The 19,953-nt window shown below is 39.9% G+C and overlaps 1 protein-coding gene across 1 annotated transcript in view; it reads right to left on the bottom strand.

Moving 5' to 3' along the window:
- Nucleotides 1-19,953, bottom strand: part of LOC130926808 (gastrula zinc finger protein XlCGF57.1-like) — a 24,198-nt gene continuing 4,245 nt past the window's right edge. The window contains exons 2-3 of the mRNA XM_057852056.1: nucleotides 9,203-9,344; nucleotides 1-4,012 (exon numbers count right to left, since the gene is read on the bottom strand). Coding sequence (XP_057708039.1) covers nucleotides 2,336-4,012; nucleotides 9,203-9,208 — 1,683 coding nt within the window. The 5' untranslated portion in view covers nucleotides 9,209-9,344 and the 3' untranslated portion in view covers nucleotides 1-2,335. The remainder of the gene's footprint in view (nucleotides 4,013-9,202; nucleotides 9,345-19,953) is intronic.

The following is a 19,953-nucleotide window of genomic DNA, read 5'->3' on the forward strand; positions in this document are numbered from 1 at the left end:
TTATTTAGCACTGAGCATGCTAACAGTGTATGCTGTTTACTGATGTAACACTGACATAGAGGGACGATTGTTGGCAATATTTGGCACGTTTTCGCTAAAAAACAATCAAGTGGCTTATCAATGTGATCTGGGTGTAAAGTCTTTCAGTGATGTCTTAATTGATTTGGTTTCCCGCTGCAAACATTTTTAGACACCGTAAACAGACTGGTCTTTCCTTGTCTCCTACTGCATTCTTTGCTATGTGCGCGTGTTTGGTTATAAAAATACTGCACACACTCTGAAAATGAGAGCGCCACAGACACCCACTGACTGGATATACAAGTACACTTTATTCTAGTCCGGCAAAAAAAAAAGTATGTTCCCCGAGGCCACATGCGCCACCCCCGGCATCGCTGTTTTATGATGGCAGTAATGACACACAATTAAGCAAGCACATACAAAAAAATACCTGTGGCCCTTAAACGGTCACTACTGGATTATTATTTTGCAGAATGCTTTAACGTCATAAAAGATAAAGAAATCACACACACAGAGATACAAAATAACGCGGCATACTAATTGCAAGATGCAGTCCGTGCACAATCCACTCATTAAGTTCTGCCGTTTCGACAAGGTTAGAGCCGCTATCTGACGCCATCATGTTCATTTGTAGCCTGTGTTAGCCGCTAGCGTTAGCCTGTGGCCTGGCTATCAGTAGAAAGCTGCACTGAAAACACACGCTCTTGAAATCGTGAGAACCAGGAAGGAAAGCAGGTGAAAGCCCGTCTGGAGGCCGTCAAGAGTCCACTGAATGTTGGGTGAAAGTTTGGCGAAGCTCCCTAAAGCCCCACTCCATCACGTTTGCTTGTAGGGGTAGTGTTAACCTACCGGGCTTGGTTTGTTTGACTTCCTGAGTGATAACCACGTGACTTCATACGTAAATGAAAAGAGCCAAACAACACAGAGTCAATGCGGGATGAAAAGACAATATTTTCTTGTTTTAATAAATTACTGAATTTACCAACATGGTCAAAATTACGACGCCCATCATGAAGAATCTCGGTAACTGTAAATTTTCATTTTCCCGTCCAGCTCTAGCGCACGTTGTGTTAGCCCAGTGCTTCTCAATTATTTTCTGTTACGCCCCCCCCAAGGAAGACGTAAATGTTTCGCGCCCCCCCAAACTCTGCCGCCACTGTAAATAGTATCTTTTGTCTATAATATTACTATTATAAGTACGCCTCTGCCTCACATTTTTCTATTAGAGAAAATAAAAGAGATGAACTTATAAAGTATAACTTTATTAACATTGTTTTGTTTGTAACAGAAAAGACTAACGCGCATCAATTTGCCTTAACAAAAAAAAAAAAAAAAAGTCACATCCAAACTAAAAATACACTCAAGGTTCATTTTTGACAATTTGATACTGAAAAATAAAATCTGTTAATAATAAAAAATTCAAATTGTTTAGAAACATTAACTCATGAGGACAATATGCCAAAAAATTTGACCGAAAAAACAAAACTGAATAGAAGAAGAAAAAAAAGTGTCTTTGGACCGAAGGACAGTTTTTATTTTCGCTGCTCACTGCTCAAAGTATCACCTCCAGTTTGCAATGGTGTGGGGTTATTTTGCACTGAGCATGCTAACAGTGCTCACTGGTTTACTGATATAACACTGACAAAGCAGGATGATTGTTGGCTATATTCGGCACGTTTTCGCTGAAAAAAAAACAAGCGGCTTATCAATGAGATTGGGGTCCAATGTCTTTAAGTGGCGTCTTAATTGATTTGGCTTTCGGCTGTCCGCTATAATCCTTTTTAGACACAGTAAACAGTGGTCTTTCCTCATCTACCACTGTATTAAATGCCAAAGCCAAAAGGCAAACGGCCCAAAAAAAGCGGATTCTCGGCGGCCGAGGAGTACCTTAGGTGAGGGCGGTCGGCGTGACGATCCCAAGCCGAAAATGGCACTTCTCGGGCGGGCACGTGAGAACCGGAGAAGACAGTGGGTCGCTGCGTGAGTCCGGCCGGGAAACGGCTTTCGAAAACGGCGCACAGCTCTTCATATCTCTCTTCTGTGTGCTCTTGCTTACTTCAAAAATACTGCGCGCATTTTGAAAATGAGAGCGCCACTGCCACCCACTGAGTGGATGTACACTTTATTCTAGTATGGCCAAAAAAAAAAAAAGCTTGTTCCCCGAGGTTACATGCGCCACCCCTGGCATCGCTCTTCGCCCCCCTGGGGAGGGCGCGCCCCAGTATTTGAGAAGTACTGTGTTAGCCTTTTCTTTGTTTTAACTGTCTTTTAGCATTGGTAAAAGCGTTCTATAAATAAAAATCTATGATTACTATGATCATTTGAAAGGCTCCTCTCCATTATGTGTTCTTGTGTGTCTGTTTAAGCTTCGCTTATGAATGAATCTTTTACCACAAGCTGTGCAGACAAAAGGCTTTTCCCCGGTGTGTGTACGTGTGTGTCCTGTTAACTGATGCCTCGTACAAAACCTTTTATCGCAAAGAGAGCATGTGAAAGGCTTTTGCCCAGTGTGTGTACATGTGTGTGTTGTTAACCGACGCTTCGTACAAAATATTTTATCGCAATGAGAGCATGCGAAAGGCTTTTCCTCGGTGTGTGTCCTTGTGTGACATATTAATTGTTTCTTTTGGGAGAATCTTTTACCGCAAAATGTGCAGAGAAAAGGCTTTTCCCCAGTGTGTGTACGTGTGTGTATTGTTAACTGTTGCTTATGAACAAATCTTTTATCGCAAAGAGAGCAGGCGAAATGCTTCTCTCCAGTGTGGGATTTGGTATGACAGTTTAGTACGGCTTTCCGGGAGAATCTTTTATGGCAAACTAAGCAGGGAAAAGGCTTCTCTCCAGTGTGTGTCATTGTGTGTTGGTTTAAACTTCCCTTCGCAGTGAATCGCTTACCACAAGTTGTGCAGACAAAAGGCTTTTCTCCCGTGTGTATACGCATGTGTCTTATTACATCTTTCTTTGAACAAAATCGTTTATCGCAGAGTGAGCAGTCAAAAGGCTTCTCTCCGGTGTGCGTTCTTGTGTGTTCGTTCAAATGTCCCTTGTCGGGGAATCTTTTACCACAACATGTGCAGACAAAAGGCTTCTCTCCAGTGTGTGTCATTGTGTGTTCGTTTAAACTTCGTTTCTTAGCGAATCGTTCACCACAAGTTGTGCAGACAAAAGGCTTTTCCCCCGTGTGTGTACGTGTGTGTCCTGTCAACTGATGCTTCGTACAAAATCTTTTATCACAAAGTGAGCAGGCGAATTGCTTCTCTTCAGTGTGTGATTTGGTATGACAGTTTAGATATGATTTCCGAGAGAATCTTTTATGGCAAAATAAGCAGGGAAAAGGCTTCTCTCCAGTGTGTGTCATTGTGTGTTTGCTTAAACTTCCTTTCTCAGCGAATCCTTTACCACAAGTTGTGCAGACAAAAGGCTTTTCCCCAGTGTGTGTACGTGTGTGTCTTGTCAACTGATACTTGGTACAATATCTTTTATCACAAAGTGAGCAGGCAAAAGGCTTCTGCCCTGTGTGTGTATACATGTGTCTTTTTAAGTGATGCTTCCAAGAAAATGTTTGCTCACGAAGTGAGCAGGTAAAAGGTGATGACCCTTTTAGGGATTTGGAAGCGTTTTGCTCAAAGTCATTATCCTCCTCATCAGTGTTAAAGTCTGAAGAGTGTGATGTTACGTCGTCACTTTCCGAGAGTGGCGCTAACAAACCGTCAGGTTGCGGCCGTCCCTCTTCTTTTGTTGTCAGGTGTTGAAGTAAGCTGTTGCTCCAGAGTTTTGCTGCTCCGCTCTCTTCGCTTGGACCTTCATCTTCTTCACTCTTCACACGAACAGTCATTGGAGACTTGGTGATTTCATCTTCTTGTTCTTCTTCTTTAATGTTGGGGGTCTCTGGCTCTGCCTCCTGTTTGATGTATGGCATCTCCAACTCCTCTTTAATGTGGAGGGGAGGGTGCTTCTCAGGGTGAAGCTCTTTTATAGTGACGTCTGAAGGACACTGGATGGAAAAATATAACATCATTTGTTAAAGGGGCCCTTTTCTCAGGTCTCCCGCTGCATAGCATTTAAGCTAACGGACATTTGCTATGCAAGTTAGCCTATTGTTGTAAACATTAGCATAAAATATCATTTAAGCTAGCAAACTTTTGCCATGCAAGGTAGCCAATTGTTGTAAACATTAGCATTGTATAGCATTTTAGCTAGCGGACTTTTGCTATGCCACTTCGCTAACTTGCTTAAATGCTACATAATTGCTTAAATTTCAGATTGTTTCTGGTGCTCACCAGGTTGCTTAAATGTATTTTATTTCTGTTGATGTCCCTTCAGGGCAGTGGTTCTTAACCCTTTAACACCTAAGCCTACTTTGGCCGAATTTGCATGCCTTTGATGTTGCCTTTATATTTCAAAGAAAAAATTGTTCACAATGGCCAAGTTGGGTTCCTTTTTTCAGGATACCTTGAACTTCATGTCCAAACTGTTTGTTTTCTTCACTGACCAATTTTAATCCACATTTTAGACCCAAAAAGACAAAAAAATCCCAAAATCTTTTTTCAAAATTTGTAATGTTGATGTCCCACTGACAACCAAACGTGCTCGACCAACCGTTTTGAAACTTGATAGTATTTATTTAACTTGCTAGGATAAACATTCAATAGAAAAAAATAAGATTGAATAGATTTATGTTTGACAATTCAACACAAGCAGCAGGTATGGTCATAGGCGTTTTTGGCCTTTGCACATACTATGGTCAAAACAGGTTATATACAGTGCAAAATAGTGAGAAAAAAATTATATATATCATCCAACACAAAAAGGGTTTGGAGGATATCTCGTTGTGAAGTTCGGTATTGTACCCATCACCTTATCAAAGGTATATATGTACATGCAATCAAGCTTCTCGAACACACATCTATATAAAAATTAAAAAGATTCATAGTGAATAAAAAAAATATATAACATTGAAAAACAGTATTTTCAAAAATATTGACAAGTAGTCCAGTTCAATTCAATTTTTTCAGGCATGTGACCCAATAGTGTTTTTTTTTTTTTTTTTTTTTTGCGCACTCAATAAAGTTAGTTTTTGAACAGGTCACTGAGCTGCGTCACATACAACGTCACACAGCCTACTCTTCCGCCGTTTGAGCGCTACTGTCACTTCTACTCGCCGAGACGCCGACTAATCCGAGGAAAACGACGACAAATACAGCTCATCCTATTCCTTGAGTTAATGACAAAATGCATTAGCTTGCGCTAAGTTTAGTTTTTGATTCATTCTGCACGTTTCAAAGTCGCTCGCGTAATCCAACAGGTGTTCATGCCTCCTTTTTCTTAGTTGGCGCCTAGCTCGGCTATTTATTAAAAATGTTCACATTAGGTTCGTCCTTCTTGACATCACAACGGCTCTTGGGATACGTAGTCTTTTGTGCTGCTTTCGGTTTTGAAAAAGGACAAGAAATGATGGAAATATGGAGATAGACACATGGTCCATGCAGCGTTTTAATGCATATTTATGAGTGCAATAAAACTATAAAACTCAAATGACATTATCTCCCGTTTTACTTGGTCGATTGACTTCAAATAAAAACTGGTGTGGACATCAACTTTTGTACTTTCAAATGAGAGCAACCAGGGGCACGTGGGTGATGTAATTACAGCGTTACGAGGCTTCAAAGATGATATGCGTAAACGTGTCGCATCCGACATGTTCGGTGTTAAAGGGTTAACTGGGGTAGCCACCTATCCCTTAAAATAAGGAACAATCCGAAATTGGGAATTAAATGTTGCGTTCCGTATTGAACTAATACGGAATAGAAATGATTAGATACATTTCTATGCATTTTATGAGTTTTCGGGATGTCCCTTTTTCTCTCTGCCTGTACAGCTTTGGGCGCGAGGGGGGCGTCCCGTATTTCTTATTTCTGAAAGGTGGCAACCCTTTTTTTAACCTGGGTTCGATCGAACCCCAGGGGTTCGGTGAGTAAGTCTAAGGGGTTCGGCGAGGGTTAAGACACACAGGGCCCTATTTTCATTCACCTACTAACGGCAAAGTGTAGTTTTGGACTGGTTTGACCACAATTTACAAGCTTACTGTAATTCCATTTCTTTTAACTGTTAGCCCTCTATCTAATGCAGTGCTTCTCAATTATTTTCTGTTACGCCCCCCCCAAGACATAAACATTTCGCGCCCCCCACTCCAACTCACTGCCGCCTCTGTAAATAGTAGCATTTGTCTATAAAATGATTACTATTATAAGTACACCTCTGCATAACATTATGTCCTTTTTAATATTAGAGAAAAAAATGTAGATCAACATAAAATAAAATATAACTTTGTTAACATTGTTTTGAAAAAAAAAAAGTGAACTGTAAAAATACACTTAAGGTAAATTTTTTGACCACTAAATACTGAAAAATAAAATTTAATAAAATCAATAATAATAATAAATTCAAATTGATTAGCAACATTAACTCATGATAAGAACAATATGCCAAACCATTTGACCGAAAAAACAAAAATTAATAGAACAAACACAAGAATGTCATTGGACAGAGGGACAGTTTTTAAGTTTTATTTTATTTCATTTTTTTGCACTGGGCAACTTGGTATACCACCTTATATGATGCTAACAGTGCTTGCTGGTTTACTGATGTAACACTGACAAAGTGGGATGATTGTTGGCAATATTCGGCACGTCTTTGCGAAAAAAAAAAAATCAAGCGGCTTGTCAACATGATTAGGGTTTAATTGTTTAATCTAAGGCTACGTTCATACTACAGGTCTTAATGCACGAATCCGATTTTTTCGTGTTTTTCCGACTTGAGTGAGGCATTAACTTGACGGTCTGAACGTGACAAGTCGCATAGAACTGGACCATTTCAAATCCGATCTGGGTCACTTTCGTATGTGGTTCAAATCCGATCTGGGCCACATTTTTCCAGACTGTCGCGGCGGTCTGTACTGTCCACTCTCCCAAATCGGATTTCATGCAGCAATTACGTCATCAAATAGCGAGAGAGACGCTTACCGTAGTGGTGCCGCTGTGCGTTATTAGCGCCTAGCTTGCAGTGAACACGGCTTTTGGGGAAGGGCTGGTCTTGACAACAGTCATAAAAAATAAAAATGGGTTGAGGATAAGCCTGAGAATGCTCAGTTTTCTCTCTGCTCCAAGTGAGCAATATTTCAACACTGCCTACACGGCCGAGGTCGGGGCAAACTGCCCGTATGTGTGTGTGACGTGCACGGACCGTGCGTGCATGCTATCGATCCATATAAACTTTGAATATAAGCCTAAACGGGGATTATTTATGTCTGTTATTTGTGTCCTCCTTTTGAAAAGCAAAATATGATATCCCTGGAATGACGGATGACGTGTGTCATTTGTTTTGATGCTTCTGCGCATGCGGGTCGTCTTGCTCAGAGCGTGTCGGACTGCGAATTAGTGCGCATGCGTAATACTTGAATGGTCTCAAAGGACAAAGGCAGTCTGAACGGGCACGCCAAAAAAACATATGACAAAAAATCGGATTCGTGCATTAAGACCTGTAGTATGAACGTAGCCTAAGTGACGTCTTAATTGATTTGGTTTCCTGCTGTCTGTTGCAAACATTTTTAGACACAGACTGGGCTTTCCTAGTCTCCCACTGTATTAAAAGTCAAAGCCAAAAGCCAAACGCTACATACACTTCGTCATATTTCCTCGTCTTAGCGCTTCATATCTCTAGTGCTCTTTGCTGTGTGCTCTTGTTTTGGTTAAAAAATACTGCGCACACTCCGAAAATGAGCGCGCCACTGCCACCCAGAGTGAATGTGCAATTACACTTTATTCTAATACGGCAAAAAAGTATGCTCTGCGCCCCCCTGGGGGGGCCCGCCCCACTATTTGAGAAGTACTGATCTAATGGGAGGAGAAACTGGTTTGCTCAGTGGAAGGTTCACCCGTACTTGGTACATTGAAGTATACGAAAAAAAAAACATTTGCGTCCTATTTTACACTATAAAAAAGTATGTGATGTAAGGATGCAACACTAAAATGAGATGTAGACATGACCAAAAGAAATTCATTTTCCAACGTGAAAATCAACAGCAAAAGGCACAATTATTTGTGGTATATTTAAAATTTGAAGTAATTCGAATTGGAATTCAGATATTAGCTTGCTATAGCTTAGCTATATCAGTTTTTAATTTAAAAAAAAAATTGCTTTATTATTTAATTCTGAAGGGTTCAATGAATGCACACGTGAAACTTGTGGGGTTCAGTACCATTAGCAAAGTTAAGAACCACTGCTTTAGGGGCTCTGTATGTAAACTTTGCTTCATTAAAGTAGCAAGTGGGCAAAGACATTGCCTCCCTTATATACACCAATCTTCATCTTTCACAGATGAACCCCCATAGTTGGGATCAAATGGGATTATATGAATAAAATGTGGTCATGGGGAGTCAACCAAAGTCTTCCCAAACAGATATTTTCGAGTTGTCTGGTGAAATTCTTCCAGTTTTAATACTGTAAAATATATCGCTAACACCAAAAAAGTCGCAATGTCAGTTTTTTTCCAATATTGTTCATCTCTAATAGAGTGAGAGGTTTAATGTTGGTTCTCTACCTTGTAGATACTTTCTCGTGTTGCATGTTTGTTGCCACTGTCGCAATTTATGACGTCAAACACAACATGTGCTGTATGATACCCACATTGCGGCAGCTACTTGTCAGATGGCTCAATCATGTGGCCCAGTGTAAACATGCCCAATTGCGATTTGGACACTTGCCCAAAAAATGAACAGCCAGCCCTAAAATTTGATTTGAGGACGAAACAGATTGGAATTAGATATGCCTGGAGTCTGAACGTAGCCTCGGAACCCTTTTGCTGTAGATACAGGTAATACACCTTATTACAGTTATCCATCTTCCACTGATATTGATGAAAGATTTGTCAACTCATTGGCTGCCATTGACGGCCATAGACGTCCAATCCGTTTGACGTCGGAGGGATGGCAGCGAATGAAATGCCGCCTTCCCAGTTCAAATGGAGTGGACGTAATAGTTGTACCGCCATATCGTGACATTATCGTTATCGTGAGCCTTCTTTCGCTACTCAGATATGGGAATTTTGCCCTAGTCTCAATCACGATCACATCAAAGCAAGTCTGGCATTGCACAAAGAGTAAAACAACTAATGTCATGATCTTACCCTCATTTTCTTTTGTTTTACAGTTGCTCGCTGTGGCCTGGATTACCTCTCCTCATTTTCCACGTCTGTACTCTTCAACTTGATGCTTGGGATTGCGTTTGCCTTCAGGAGTGGCGCGGGAAGTGGGAGGCTGCAGCACCCCCTAGTGTTGGGTAGAAAAAAATGGTGTTTCATTAGATTTATTAGCCTATAAAACTGTGAAAAAATAGTGTATATAACATTGGGGATTTAATATATATGTTGAAAAACCTTTTTTGTTATTAACATGGTCACAACCTGACACCTTGCTTGCTACCGGTGTTCTGCCAAAATGTGCTACATCGGCAAAACGTCTACAAGAGGCGAATTTGACACCAAAAGCACTACCGCGCTCTTCATATTTGTTTTGTTTAGTTGCATACAGGCAGACCGTACTAAAAAATACCCGATGAAAATACTGAAATGTAGTTATATAAAATAAGGACGGTTTAAATACGCTCCTTGACAAATGTGGTCAGCAGATCAACACTGCTTTAAAGCTACCACAAGAAAACACAATGGTTAAAAGTGTGGGAGGGAAATAGACACAAAAAGGATTTTTGAGGCAAGGAAAAATTCAATAAAAACAAAAATAGTGACAACTCGCCACTTTTAACCAATGTACGCATGCGTGCGGATGCTTGCGCAAGAGCACACTGAGCAGCGTGTAGGACAGTACTTCTCAAATAGTGGGGCGCCACCCCTGGCATTGGGGTGAGGTTGTTTTCTTGAAAAATCTTCAGAAGGAAAAATTGTTATCAATTCACATTTCAGGTAATCCTCAAAAAACATGTTCTTGATATAACGCCATTCAAATTTTTGATGAACTTTTTATACATTTGAAGAAATTGTAATTTTTGTATTACTACCCTAAGCTTCCACAAGTGGGTCAAAAATGACCCACATGCATTTTCTATGGAATCCAACGGGAATCTTTCATTCTTTTCAACTTTAGCTGTCAGGAATAAATTTATCATGGACCACACAGGCTAGGTATGTAAAAAGGGACATCCCTTAAGAAGATTGTTACACAGCAAGAGCTGATACGTGCATTATATGTATTATGTCCAAATAGTATTTTGTGTGTGTGTCTTTCATGACTCTATTATTATTTATCAACAAATTAACCTACTTTATAACTAGCTAGCTAACAATGGACAGTTTTTGTCATGTTTTTTTGGCGTACCTGTTCAGACTGCCTTTGTCCATTGAGCCTGATCAAGTACTACACACGCGCTCTAATTTGCAGTCTGAGATGCGCTGAGCAAACTGACCCGCATGCGCAGGAGCATTGGAGCAGAGAGAAAACCGAGCATTGTCAGGCTTATTCTGAACCCTTTTTTTTTTTTTTTTATGACTGTTGTCAAGCCCGCTCCTTCCCCAAAAGCCGCATTCAAACTAGACGCTAACGCTAATGCACAGTTGCACCGCTACTGTAGCACCCTGTCTCTCTCGTTCTTTGCTGATGTTAATTGCTGCATGAATTCCAATTTGGGGGACTTGATAGTTCGGACCAGGGGCGGACTGGGACTAAAAAGCAGCCCTGGACTTTGACTCAGCCCAGCCCACAAGAATTGCTATACAAAGGGAAACACAGACCCCCTAGGGGGGGGCCGGGGTCATGCCCCCCCGGGATTTTTTTTTTTTTTTTTTTTTACATTTTATTGTAAAATGCATCAATTTCGTGCACTTTGAGAGAAAATGAAGAAAATGTGTCTAGACTGTGACTGTCTGACTTGGGGCGCTCAAAGTACTGCAAGGCTGAACTGGAGTTGGATTCATTTTCTGTACTAGCTCTATGATCAACCTGAATAAACAAATGAAAGAATTTATTTTTCAAAGCAAGTTTTATGTATCCAATTGATTATAATATATCTCTATATATCTTTGTCTATAAAATGACTTCATTGTTTATGCCATAATTCAGTGGTCTCCAAACTATTACACATAGGGCCGCAGCGGGCGAGGGATTTCATTCCAACAAAACAAGACAACACCTATCCACCAATCTGGTGTCTTACAAGTGTAATCTTTTGATTGCAGTCAGGTGCTGCTTGTTTTAGCAGAATCTTCTTTGGTTAAACTGTCGGTACTCGATCGGTTGAAACAAAAACCAGGCCCCACAGCGTCCCTTGAGGACCGGTTTAGAGACCCCTGCCATAATTAATCTTGCCATACAAATAATAAATTTCAATGAAAATACAATAAACATTTCAAGACAAATCCTGTATACATAACATTCATTGGAAAGTATTAACCTTAAAACAAAACGATATATAAAGGATTAATAATATATATAACATCAATTTAACTACCTAAACTTTAAAGTAAAACCATTCATTTTATTAATATTTTGTTATATTTCTTCTGAATTAATATTGCTGCTGCGTGTGCATACGTTGTTTTACAGGTAAAATATTTTTCTTAAGAGAGTGATAGTAGGACTAGCATACTGTAACTTGACACGATTGCAAACGGGTACATGGGCTAGCTGGCACTAACCCCTTAATTGTCATTTATTTCATTTAAAATGTAGCTACCTGGTGGATAACAACTGCCAGTATACCGAGCAAGTAACCCTCTTCATCCCTACTTACTTTCCCTGCGTTTGTCTGGGGAACTTCCATATCATTACCCCCCTCCCTCTTCTTTTCTCTCTCCCTGCACCGGTTGCACGTCAGAGCGGCTGCCGCTCCCACCATCTCACCATCGCCGGGGGCTGGGCTGTTGACTTGTTACCCGACGTGGCCGCTGCAGCTTGCGAAAATATTTGTCAATTTATGACATTTTAATGCTTCGCTCTCCAGTTTCTTTAATTTTTTCTCCCTAACCTTCTCAGCGCCACCCTTTTTTTTTTTTTGCCACCACCATCCATATTGACGCTCGTTGCTATTTTGCTTCCACAAGGATCCAATGAAGGCTACTCTGTGCTTTCTTCGTTCTTCTATCAGATTGGCAGTGCCAGGCGCAATGCTGCCACCTGTCGGATTGGATGCGAACTGTAGTTAATCAGAGGATGGGGGGGATAAAAACAGTGATGTATAATGAATGGCGGCCGCCGGCCGTCCAGGCCACCGGCCGTTCTGTGATCCTCCAGAACCCACAGATTACCAGTCCGCCCCTGGTTCGGACCGCAGCCACATTCTGGAAAAATGTGGCCCGGATGGGATTTTAACCACATGCGAAAGTGACCTGGATCGAATTTGAAAATGGTCCACTTTTATGCTTTTCCCTTTCAGTCGAGTCGGAAAAACACGAAAAAATCGGATTTGTGCTAGATTTACAGCTGAAATGGTCCTACAGATGTTGGATGATGGAGAGGCAGTGACAGGGTTGGACTCAAGTGTCCGAAATTTCTGATGATGAGGATCCAGACTATTGTCCAGGTGGCAGTGGCAGTTGTCCACCTGGAAATCCAACTGAACAGGATCAATGTGACTAATAAGATTCCACTTATGTGTCCTCTGAAGAAGAAAGTGTCCAAATCATGGCCAACAGAATGAGTTGGTACTAGTAGGCCTGAACGATATATCGTTTAAACATCGCCATCGCGATGTGCGCATGTGCAATAGTCCCATCGCAAGGACGTGCGATAGTTTTTTAATTTCATTTTTTTTAATCCACAAACGTTTGTTTTGAGGAAGGAGAGGGGGAAAAAAGCACACAGCTTCTCTTTCTCTCCAGCAAGTCATCGGCTCCTCCCCCTCCCCCTGCAACAGCGGAGTGGAGGGAGGAGGGGCCGAACAGCAGAGCGGAGGGAGGAGGGCCCGTTCTCAAAGTGAAAGCAAGCAATCAACACGTTGGAGGAGCAAGGAAGACTGTATCCAAAAGGAGTTTTGGAAGTATTTTGGCAAGAACAAGACTATAAGGGACAAAAAACAGCCCTGTCGACAGTGCCTCGCCATGGTTGCCTCAACAAGAAGTAATCTGTCAAACATGTGGGACCATTTAAAACGCAGGTATCTATGCATTCCTGCTACGAGCTCCCCATCAGAGGCTTTTTAGCACAGGTGGGAACATTGTTACGTGCCAACGTTATTGTCTCAAGCCTGCTATAGTGGATAAACTAATAGTCTTGGCCAAAAACCTATGAGACCCAGTTGAGAATTGCTGAGCAAGGAAGGTGGACGATATGCAGACAAATACATAACACAGCTGAAGGAATGTCTTTTCTTCTTTTTATTCATGTGACAGCTATCAGGAAGGCAGGAAATTTGGGAGTTAAAATGGTTCTGTTATTCATCACAGTTATTTGCAGTTATTCAGTTCAATTATTTACAAGTTCAATTGAGTTTGTTTCTTTCATATTTAAATTTATTGTAAACCGTATTTTTCAAATAACTATATATAGTACAGCTGCACATAAAGTTTTGATACTTAATATTTTTGTTGAAATATTTTTACAACTTTGTTGCCGTTTTGCAGTTTTATATTGTTATATTTTGTGTAAACAACTCAGGGGACTAATGCACTTGCACTTTTATTAGTCAGATTTAATATTTAAGTTCAAATATGTTGAAAACTTTGTTGTTTAACTGAGGTTTTTATGTATTGTTATAGTTTGTGAACTCTTTTGTCATATTTAATATTTTTGTTCAAATATGTTGACAACTTTGTTGTTTTACTGAGGTTTTTATTTATTGTTATAGTTTGTGAACAACTCTTTTATTTGTCATATTTAATATTTTTGTTCAAATATGTTGACAACTTTGTTGTTATTTTACAGAAGTTTTTATTTGTTATATTTTGTCAAAAACTAAGGGGACTAATGCACCTGCTCTTTTATTTATCATTTAATGTATTTGCTGCTGTTGAAGTGTAAAATATTGTATTCAATCAATGATCTATTTTGTGCAGACATGACTTCCTGGATACCTTCATACAGAAATCTTCATCATTAACAAATTAAACGGTATTATATGAATACACTGTGGTCACGGTGTGTTATGTAAAGTATTTCCAAACACCTATTCAAGTCATTTAGTGAAAATTTCTTTAAAAAAGATAGATCTTTTTTTTTTTTAATATCGCAATATAATATCGCAATATATTGCAAACCTAAAAAAAATCGCAACAATAGTTTTTTCCAATATCGTTCAGGCCTAGTTGGTAGGGTTCTTACCTCCCACCCATGGTAGAACACAGAGCCACAATAACCTCAGAAATTGGTCAGTGCCTCCACAAGGGCTTAGCACCGCTCTCTTACCAAAAAGATGCATGGGAGCTCTTCATCATTGATGATAAAATACAAGGAAGGATAAAGTCTATTGCTGTTCTGTTTATTTGTCGTTTTTTTCAAAAAATGTTAATTGAATCATAAAGATATTTCAAGCATGAAATCTTTCTTGTATGGCCCTAAATATCATTCTAATTAATATACAAAATGGCATAAAAACACATTGGTTCTAATATGGGTCATTTTTGATCCACTTATGGAAGAGTGTAGGGTCCAGTAACTTGTGCATCTAAGGGTTAATACAGTGGAAGATGAGGAAAGACCACTGTTTACTGTGTCTAAAAATTATAGCGGACAGCCGGAAGCCAAATCAATTAAGACGCCACTAAAAGACATTAGACCCAAATCTCATTGATAAGCCGCTTGATTGTTTTTCAGCGAAAACGTGCCGAATTTTGCAACAATCGTCCCACTTTGTTAGTGTTTTATCAATAAACCAGTGAGTGCTGTTAGCATGCTCAGTGCAAAATAACCCCACAGCATTGCAAAGGAGGTGAGACTGTGAGCAGCAAAAATATAAACTGTCCTCATGTCCAAAGACACTTTTTTTCATCTATTCAGTTTTGTTTTTTCGGTCAAATTTTTTTCCATAATGTCCTCATGAGTTAATGTTTCTAATTAATTTGAATTTGTTATTATTTACTGATTTTATTACATTTTATTTTGCAGTATCAAATGGTAAAAAATGTACCTTGAGTGTATTTTTAGTTTGTGACTTTTTTTTTTTTTTTTTAATTCAGGCAAATTGATGCGCGTTGTCTTTTCTGTTACAAATAAAACAATGTTAATAAAGTTATACTTCATTATAAGTTGATCTATTTAACTTTTTTTCTTTAATAGAAAAAAAGGGCAATGTTAGGCAGAGGCGTACTTATAATAGTAATTCTATAGACAAATGATACTATTTACAGTGGCGGCAGAGAGTTTGTGGGGGCGAGAAACATTTAGGTATTCTTTGGGGGGGGCGTGACAGAAAATAATAGAGAAGCACTGGTGTAGGACGTCTCGCCGCAACGAAGGAACTGCAGAACACCGGGTCGCGTTTAATAAGACGCTATAGGAAAAGTTAACTGTTGACAAAGGAGACGTAACCATGGCGCAAAAACGAATTAGCGATTTTTTTCTTTTCAAAAACAGCAAATTTTTCTAAAATTCAATTCAAGGTCAAAAATGAAGATGATGAGTGCTATCTACCTTTAGTGTCTTCAAATAGTTGAGAAATGCTTGCATTGTAGCCATATTATTGTTTTTTGTTGCTGTTGAGCTGCCGCCGTGCAGAGTGCTGTTGGTTATTCGTGTGCAATATATTTTAGTGTTGTGAAAAGGTGGTGTTAAACTGAGGCTGATTGGACCTTTTAGTTTTCAAATGTGTTCGTGTGTCATTGCGCCGTCTAGCTGTGTGGAATTATAATACACAAGTGCTTTTTTCACGATGAAAACTACCACACACTGTAGGCAAAAAAGAACGTTGTCTTTGTAGTAGCCTAGTGGTTGTATGTAAACTAACCAGCAGGCGTGTGTACAGCCATTGTGCACGCCTTGTAAGGAGAAAACACACGAGGATGACAAATTTAGGCTGAAACGGCTGTTTTGGGATGGGGAAAAACAAAAAAAGATCCTCAGCAACCCCTGCTATGAGCGACTTCCAGCGCCCCTGGCCTTCAGTCAGTAGCATTTTGTCGCATCTTTAACACAAGTAGAAAAGAGTCTTACACAATTAAATGTAATCGCTTTAATGTAAACTGAGCGACCCCCGCCCCTTTAAACAAAATTTACAAGTGGCATAAAGCTAAAGCGACGTATTGCTTTAACGCAAGGGTTTGCATAGAGACAGGAGGGACATAACACTAAAAACTTCTCAGGATGCTCAAATTGTCCCCATCAACTTTTAAGCAAACTTACCGTAATTTTCGGACTATAAGCCGCTACTTTTTTCTTTTATTTTGAATCCTGCAGCTTATAGTCCAATGCGGCTTATATGTCGATTTATTTGGGTTGATAGGTAACACATGCCTCCTAGCATGCATTGCAGCGCTAAAGAGAAACAATCAAAATTCATGTGCTGTGCTTATTATTTCTTCAGTTACCGTTCCAGTTGTTTCATTAAATGCTAGTTATGGTATTTCGCAACACTTTATTTGACAGTGGCGTCATAAGACCATCATAATTGTGACGTGACACTATCATGGGCATTACTGAATCCTTATGACAGATGCCATTAAGTGTCATCTGGCAAAATATGTTATTAACTCCATTTATGTCCAACTCCGAACTTTTGCATCCATCCAAAAGTGAGATAGTTTGCCGGATAACAATAAAAGAAAAAAAAAAAGCACTTATCAATGCACGTGACAGTCTCATGTCATAATTATGATTGTCTAATAACAGTCTTATGGCGCCACTGTCAGTGACTGTTACCAAATACCATAACTAGCAATTAATGAAACAACTGGAACAGTAACTGAATAAATAATTAGCACATAACATGAAATTTGATTGTCATTTACATCTAGAATGCTGCAATACATTCTAGGAGGCATGGTGGACAACAACAGTGTTGACACTAGTTGGCAGCAGAGGTTGACTGCCTCCCCCAAGGGAGCAGTGATGGCCAAATGAAGCTTCTTGAAGCAATGAAGCTTTGCAGCCAATTGAAGTTTCATTGTGGTTCATTTGGTCTTATGACAGTCGTATGATGCCGCTGTTAAATAAGGTGTAACCGGTTAGTATTTTTTGGTGTACATATCCCATAATACAGTGAGGAATGCTGCGGCTTATAGTCCAGTGCAGCTCATCTATGAACAAATGCCATTTTCGTGTCACGTTTGGTGCGTGGCGGCTTAGTCAGGTGCGCCTTATAGTGCGAAAATTACGGTATTTGTATAATATAATGAGTTCAGTTATCGATGTAATTTAGATTGTCTTCCTATATTTTGTAAGGGTAGAATTGACCCTACCATTATTAAATGAATTACTTTCATTATGTTCAGATTTACATTGACCCCATTTCCCCCCCCCCCAAACGCACGTTTGATTGGCTGACCACTTGTTAAATTCCCTTGTTTTCAGTGTAAAACTACTAGAAATACGTGAAATTATCTGCCAGTGCTTCAATTTTACTCAGATTTCTTAAAATCAGAAAAAATAGCTATCTGAAAATAATCGGAATTTATTTTAAGCAAAAAGTGAGCATATTTAATCTTTTTTTTAACTATTCGTCAGAAATGTTCGTGATTCAAGAATTGATCTTTTTCAAAATATTACTTAAAAGCATTTTTTTCTTGAATTAGGTGAAAAATGACCGACTTTTAGATGTATGGGCTTAATAAGAATAAATTGTAATATTTACCTACAGTACATGGAATAATGGAATGGAATGGAATTTTATTGTCATCATCAGTATCATTGACAATCATTGCAATTACAAAATGTGATATGATTTACACGAAGGAACTGAAGAAGAAGACAAAGGCTGACGAGATGAAGCATATGCTTATCAGTTTCCCGTCCTCCATAAAACTAAAGACGCACATTCAGGCATGGAACATACATCAAAGCGTCCAGTCATGCAGCTCAATTAATTTCAGGGCGTACAAGGTTATGGCTTAGTCATGTCCCTGACATTTTTGCATCAGTTTGCTGTGGAACATTTTGTTGTGGCTATGTGTGTGGCAAAAGTGATTATGTGTTATCACAACTGGTGTGAGTAGCGGCAACAATTGGCACACACAAAGGTCGCTGTAACAGTTTCATCAGACATGTATGTATAAAATCAAACAACATGCTGTACATATTTTATCCCAAGATTAATGTCTCCGCAACGAAAACATGCTTACACAGTATCTTTTCCATATCCTAGACATTTGAATCAGGAGCTCAGTAGACACAGCAGATAATTATGTTTTTACAATTGGGGATTAGGAGCTCAATTGTAATACATTCAAGGAGATTGTCAATCATAATTGCAACACCCTCTCCCCCCCTTAAGATGCCCGATTCATTCGTGTCATGTTATGTCCGTGCAAATTAAAGTCAGAGCTTTTGTTATATTTAGTAGATAATCATTATTGTGTTCGAGATTCTTGTAGAGACGCCTGCCGTTGATAGGTTTCAGCTAAACGTCCACATCCACGAGTTGTTATACTGGTCCGCTGTGTAGTATTTACAGTTATCCAGCTATTATAGTTAGCTGGTCAAAACTCGTGATAGCTTTTATCTTCATATCTTGCGTCTTGACAAGGATCCTGCAATCCGAGACCCAGGTGTTGGCTATTTTCCCAGCTTTCTTGAGTTGATGTGCTTTTCTTGCAATTTCGGCATTTCGGCGAGTCAAGTTGTCATTCAAAAAAATCTTCGACCCTTTCAGGTGGCAGCGCTGCTTAAGCAGGGCAGTCTTTGTCTTTTGGTCTGCCAGCTTCATGAGCACCGTCGCCGGTCCTCTCCCCCCTGATGGAAGCAGAAGGCAGCGACGGATGTCCAGCGGTTCCATTTTTATTCCATACTCTTTCAGCTTAGCAATTGCCAGTTGCGCCACTCTGTCCCCTGGGCTAGGCGTCAGTTGTAATCCAGAAATGATGAGCTCATTTGCGCGTCGGCACTGGTCGAGATCGTCAGCCTAAATTTCCAGCCTCTTGATGTGAACATCTCTCGCCTCGACCGCCTGCTTGAGTTTCTCGTTTTCAGCGCGAAGTAACTGGAGCTCTCTGACGATTTCTTGATTCTGGTTTTGAATCAAGCCAGTCAAGAAGACCTCCTACTTCTGTATGGAGGATTTTATTTCATCCAAGTCTCCAGGTTTTAGATTCTTTGGAGCCATACTGGGAGTCGAGCTTGCTGGCCCTGAGCGCTTATCGGTTAAGATAAGAGAGTGCTTAAGCAACTCAGAGTGCGTCTGTACGCGGTGAAAGCTGAGCATCTGACCCAGTAATCTGTTAACTAGTCTAACACTCAAAATCAAGATGGAGAAAATTATTCAAGAAAAAATATCAGATTAAGACGTTACAAATTTGCAGTGTGAAAGTATATATATATATATGTATAAATCAAGACAGATTTGTTTTGCATTGATCACTTAGCCTATCAATTAATTAGGTTCATCTTGGGAATAATAGTTCTGACCCCCGTTCACCCAATCTGTTTGGTTTTATTCATGTCCCGACCCAGCAAAAATGCCGGTTATGCTGTTATATCGTCCCTACCAATATTAAGACCAAACCTACACCCTTGCTATAACGTGTCATGGCTAGCGAGCTAAGCTAAACAAAACGAAGTTACGTAATCCTGCAAAGCTTCAACATAAAGCCAAACGACTTTTAAGGCAGAGTTATACTTCCGCGTCAGACCTGCGCCGTCAAGGAAGACCCGAGTTACGACCCTGCGACGAAGCCTGATGCGCTCCTCTCGAATTTTCTACCTTCGCGTCGCGTAGACGCGTATGACGTGGCAGAAACGGACTGTGATTGGTCCGCTCAGACTGTTGTTTCCAGTTCAGCGCGAA

The sequence above is a fragment of the Corythoichthys intestinalis genome, chromosome 1 (assembly GCF_030265065.1).
Source record: "Corythoichthys intestinalis isolate RoL2023-P3 chromosome 1, ASM3026506v1, whole genome shotgun sequence".
Classification (NCBI taxonomy): Eukaryota; Metazoa; Chordata; class Actinopteri; order Syngnathiformes; family Syngnathidae; genus Corythoichthys; species Corythoichthys intestinalis.